General features: G+C 57.7%; 1 protein-coding gene across 1 annotated transcript in view; it reads right to left on the bottom strand.

Moving 5' to 3' along the window:
- Positions 1-3175: 3175 nt before the first annotated feature.
- Positions 3176-5432, bottom strand: part of Znf503 (zinc finger protein 503) — a 3640-nt gene continuing 1383 nt past the window's right edge. Inside the window, exon 3 of the mRNA XM_008849894.3 lies at positions 3176-5432. This exon is cut by the window's right edge and continues 15 nt beyond it. Within this exon, the coding sequence (XP_008848116.1) occupies positions 4100-5432 (1333 nt within the window). The 3' untranslated portion in view covers positions 3176-4099.

Genomic DNA, 5432 nt, shown 5'->3' with positions numbered 1-5432 from the left:
TATGGATAGTCCTTTGTGATTGAAAACAAGATAACAGAGAAGACTTTCCCCTCTATGTCCAACTCTCCTCCACCTACTGAATGAATCTCTGGGTTCAGGCATTGTTCTTTTAAAAAAATCTCCTTTACAGTCCTTGTTTAAAAATCTCCTCCAGAAAGGGCAGACAAGGTGAAAATTCTGCTCACACTGCATTCCACACTAGCGATGGAACCTCAAGGTGGTGTCCTTCCTCTGTCAAGCATCAGTTTCTTCATCTGGAAAATGGGACAAATACTCTAACCACCCCATGGCATTATTGTGAAGGTTAAATGGAATTTTTAAAAAAGGAGAGCCTGTGTTGTCTGGAGGCCATAACAGATGTGAGGTCACCAGCACCACCTAGGACAAGGACACTGGGGTCACTCTGCATCTCCACCAGAGAGGGACAAGTGTGGGTAGAGTTAAATGGAGAAGGCAGCCTGGGCTTTCCCCTCTGGCCTTGGTCATCGGCTTCCAGAACTTAGCCTGTTTCGCCATCAGGGTCAAAGACCAGTAGAGGGAAAATTGGCAGACAGGGGGGACCTGTTGGAGCCTTGTGAGTGGTGGTGGGAACTCCTCTGTGTGGTGACGGGGACCTGCGATGCCTGGACCAAGGCGCTGAGGACAGAGAAAGCCAGGGAAAACCCCGGCACAACTGGAAGCCGCCACGGGCGGAGAGCAGCAAAAAGGGGGTTCACAGCAGGAAAGGGGGAGCGAGGAGCGACAAGGAAGGGACTTCCTGAAGGCAGGAAAGGTGGAGGCGATGCCAGGTTCTGGGATGCGCACCCAGACTAAAGTCCAAGGTCTGGCTTGGCTCCTGATTTCTTTCCCTCTCCTCTGGGATCCGCAGCGCCGCCTGGCGGACACGCGCGCTCATCCCGGGCTCTAGCCGCTGGTGACCTCGCTGGGGCTGGTTAGCTGCAATAGAGAAAGCTAGACACAGCCGGAGGAGGGGAGCGCAGGGGGACGTGGGGAGGGGCCGGCGTCCCTCCGAGGAGGCTCGAAACCTCGTCCCGGACACGCAGCACATACCCACACCCTGCATCCGCTAACCCCGCTCCCGTGTGTGACTTGGCTCCATCTCACGTGTTGGGGAATCCTTCCTGCCATCCACCCCAAGCCCTGCGGCTCTGGAATTTTGCTGCCTCTGCGTAACTTCTCCCAGAAGAGGGTCTCATTAAAGTTTTAAGAGGTTTTGGTCTGAGTTAATAAAATGCCAAGAGGGGGCATGAAAGTCTCTGAACGTCCCTAGTTCGTCTCGCTGCACCTCCCAGGCCTGAATCCCAGAGCTGCTGAATATTTAGGCCTTTCCTGCGGGAGCTGGTTCCTGCCCGCCAGGCTTGGAGGCCCAGGGACCCCTGTCCAAAGATGCAAGGTGGTGGTGGGCGATGCTTGTGGGTCCCGGTGCTAGCCGCCCATGGCTGGTGCTGGTGAGAGATCCGGCAGCAGCCTGGCTTTCAGGTCCCAAGTCGCGGGCCCTAGAGTGTGGGGACACTGGTGGCACCATCTGTGCGTGTGTCTCCTTTCCCACCTGGTGGTAGTGGTGGAGTCTGTCCCAGTGCCTGGGGATAGCGAGCCACCTCGCAGGCCAGGGTTCTTCAGAAGCCCAGCCTAGCCTGGCCTCTCTCCTCCAGGACAGAGCGACCACAGGGCCGGGATACCGAGGGCCTGGGTCCTCCTCGGGTGCCAGCTCTCACTCCAGGGCGTCTGGACCATCCGAGTCCCTGGCTCTCGGAGGCTGCCGATTTGGGGAAGCGACCGCGAGGCCCAAGACTCCACCAAGTCTGTTCCCGCGGCGTCCCAGAGGTGGCCGGAGCCGCTCTGCGTGCTACCCGGGAAAAGGCCCGGCAGCTGAGACGAGGGTGGAAAATCTCAAAAGTTACCAAGCTCTGTGCAAATGGCGGAGGGACCCGGGCGGCTGTCGCACCCAGACCCGAGGCCGAGGGCAGACTCTGCCATGTCCCCCAGAGGCAACAGAGGGAGCTGGGTGCCCTGGGAAGCCCGAGGCTCAGAGAACCCAGAACCGCCTGAGTCCAGTGGGACGTGGGATGGTGTGAGCTTCGCGCCGCGTCTCTTTGGTCCTGGGATGCCACCCAAGGGCGCTCTGGGACCCCAAACAGTTGAAGGACTAGAGCTCCAGCCCAGGCCGGGGAGTGTGCGTGAGGGGCTCTGGAACTGCTGAGATCTGGCCTTTTCCCTACGCAATTCCATCGGCGCTTCCAGCTACAGGCTGGCGCCGCACAAATTGGGGAAAAGAGCAGCGCGCGCCGCGGGGACCCACCTGGGGATCTGCACCCAGACCCGGACTCCCGGCGCGCCGGAGCCTAGCTGAGCGATCGGTGCCCACCAGGCCGCTCCAGCCAGTGGGAGCAGGGGCGCCAGGGCGCTCGCGCCGCCGAATTTAAAAGGGCTTCCGGGCGTGCTCTTGCAGCCGGGACTGGGCTAGAGCACCGGCCGTAGGGACAGGGAAAAGCAGCCCAGGCGCCGGCTGGCCGCGGGTCCGGACTCCTGGGGGAGGACCAAGCTGGGTGGGGTGGGTGCGGGGGGTGGGGTGAGGTGGGTGAAGGGTGTTTGGCTAGCCCTAGGCTGCCCGAAGAAAAGCAGAGAGCATTCACTTTTCTCCTGAGGGACAAGAGGGTCCCGCGCGCTCTCTCTAGACCCATGAAACAGGTTCCTCAAAAGACGCTGGTCCCCCAGTCTATCTGGGCTGACGTGCCCAGGTAGGGGATGCTTGTAAAGTGAAGAAAGGGACAGTCACACATCCCCCAGGGCCCTGGCCTGGCCCGGTGGCGAGTCCCAGCCTGCTCCACTCTCTGCACAAAACGAAACCCAAACGCAGCCCCCCCCCCCCCACGAGGAATTTAATACAAACCAAAGAGGCCTCTATTTTCCCCTTTCACTTTCACAAGCCATCTGCCGAGAGATTTAAATAAAAACGAAATGAGCGATTAGCCAAGGATACTATCTTTCCACATTCTGGAATTCCCTTTTGAAAAATATTTTCCCCAAGGCCAACCTCACGGCTGCCTCTTCCAGAAAAATCACAACAAAACAATAGGAAATTCGGTCACGGTCCTGGGCAAAAGGTAGTAGGGAGGTCTAGGAACCCTAGAAACTGCCCTGCTCTTGCTTGTCTTTAATAAAAATAAAAAGATAGTAAGAAGTAAAACCCTTTAATACATCAAATATACGGAATTTTAATCTTTAAAGCGATACATTGTCTATTATTTTAGTACATGACGTAAACCTTGCCCCCTTTTCAGCGGGTGGACTTGAAAATTAAAAATAGTTAAGTGTTCCTTTTAAAGAACAAAATAAGGCAAATGAGGTTTTGGAATAGAATTGTTTTTCCTTTTTTTTTTCTTCCAGAATACATACAAAAAAATACCCATTCTCTTTTGATGGTATACACCTTAAAAATAATTGCAATTTGAAATCAGAGTTGACAAATTGTGACTCATTTTGTTTTGTTTTTTTTGTAACAAACATGCATGTAAATTTGTGTTTCAATCAGACATTAAATAAGAACGTACGATACAATCATAGCAATTTTAAAGTAACATTAACGGGAAGACCTCTAGTTCTGTGGCGGTTTTGTTTTTATTTATATTCTACAAGGGATGGGAGGGTTTGTTTTCCACATTTTTACCCTCAAGTTTTAAGATTTTTTTCCCCTCCTCCTTTTTTATCTACGGAGTTCAAACTAAATAATGCACTTTTGAACCACCGGTCCGCTTGGAGCTAACATAAATAAATACCAGTGTCCACCGGTGAAATCTTCAGACGAACACTTTCTCAATTATTTTTTTCCTTCTTTTTTTTTTCTATAAAAAGTCAAATGATTTTTTTCCAACTTTTATAAAGTTTGGGTAGGGAGGTAAGAGATGGAGGAAACGGGGTTCCCACCGGGTCTCACTCACTGTTGTCGGGTAGATAGGTATGGTATAGACTTTTAAAATTTTCCTTCGGTGGCTGGGTCTCCCCCCAGGAGTGGGTGTCAGTAGCCTCTGCGGGGCTCCCGCCTCTCCCTTGGCTCCTCCCTCCCCCAACTCCTTTCTCTTCCTCAGCCCTCCGGCCACCCTCACTGATACCCCAGCGCGGAGGCAGTGGTCAGTCTCTGTCCGTAGAGGGCATAGGGGGAGTAGTAGGGTCCGGTGGCGGCCGGCACCGGCACGGGGGCGCCGGGTGTGGGGAGCGGGCTCTTGGAATACGGGTGGTAGCGGCTGCTGAGTCCCAGCGCGTGGTGCGGGCTGCGCAGCGCCAGTGTCCCTGGGCTGCCCGGTGCGCCCGACGTGGGGATGTGCATGTGACAAGCCATGGCTGCTGCGGCGGCACTGGCCAGAGAGGACGAGCTGGGGTAGCCGGACAGCAGTTTGTCTGTCCCAGGGAAGGCCGTATGGGTCCGCAAGTGGCTCAGCAGCTCTTCGGACGTGGCGAAGCGCTTGTCGCACGGCCCGTTGGCCGACACCCAGTTGCAGATGTGGGGGAGCGGGTCGTTAGGGAGCATGAAACCGTAGGGGTAGAGGGGATGGCCGGCCAGAGAGGGCGGTGTGGCTCCGGCAGCGGCGGCTGCAGTTAGCGAGGAGTGCACGCCGTGCAGCGGGTGCGTGGGGTACACCAGCGGGTATCCGGACTTGAGAGCAGCGGCCGCAGCGGCCGGATCATGCGCACAGGAAGCACTGGCGGCCGCAGCCCCGGCTAGGTGGCTGGCGCAGTGGTAGCTGAGGCAGTACGGGTCCCGGCACAAACTCGCTGTCATCACAGACGGCGGGGATGCCCCTGCCAAGGGGCTGGAGCCGGCCGGCTTACTGCAGCCGAGGGAGCCGGCTGCGGCTGCCGCCAGCTGCGCCCCTACCAGACTGCCAGGCTTGGTGGGGTCGAGCGCCACGCCGTGTGGCAGGAACTGGGGCGGGTAGCCGGCGTAGGCCCCGGCCAGGCTGCCTGGGTAGGTCATACCCGCCGGAGGCAGAGGGAACACTGTCTGGCCTGGTTTGTAGGGAGACACAGGTGCCACCAGCCCGGAGCCCAGCACTGATGACGAGGTGGGCGCGCTGGGGCCGGAACCCGAGCTGGAGCCGGAGGAGCCGCCGCAGTCCGAGCCCAGAGCCTTGCCCCCGGGGCCCCCATCCGAGTGCTGGTTCACGTCCACGTTGATTCCGCCACCGCAGCTAATCCGGCCGTGGGCCAGTCCCGAGGCGCCCCCGTCGGCCGAGGTGCCCCCCGCACCCTTGCTGCTGCCACCTCCCGCGTCCGAGTCTTTCTTGTCGTCCTTGCCTTCCGGGCCGCCCCCGGCCGAGGGCAGCATGCCTCCGGGTGAGCAGGCCGAGGCACTGGAGCTGGGACTGCCTGTCCTGGGCGTGAATGGCTGGCAGGTGGCGCTCGGTACCCGGAATCCGGACTTCTCCGCAGAAACG

The sequence above is a fragment of the Nannospalax galili genome, unplaced genomic scaffold (genome assembly GCF_000622305.1).
Source record: "Nannospalax galili isolate Female #2095 unplaced genomic scaffold, S.galili_v1.0 scaffold83, whole genome shotgun sequence".
NCBI lineage: Eukaryota > Metazoa > Chordata > Mammalia > Rodentia > Spalacidae > Nannospalax > Nannospalax galili.
Note: the sequence above shows the minus strand (reverse complement) of the source record. Positions and strands in the feature narration are given on the sequence as shown.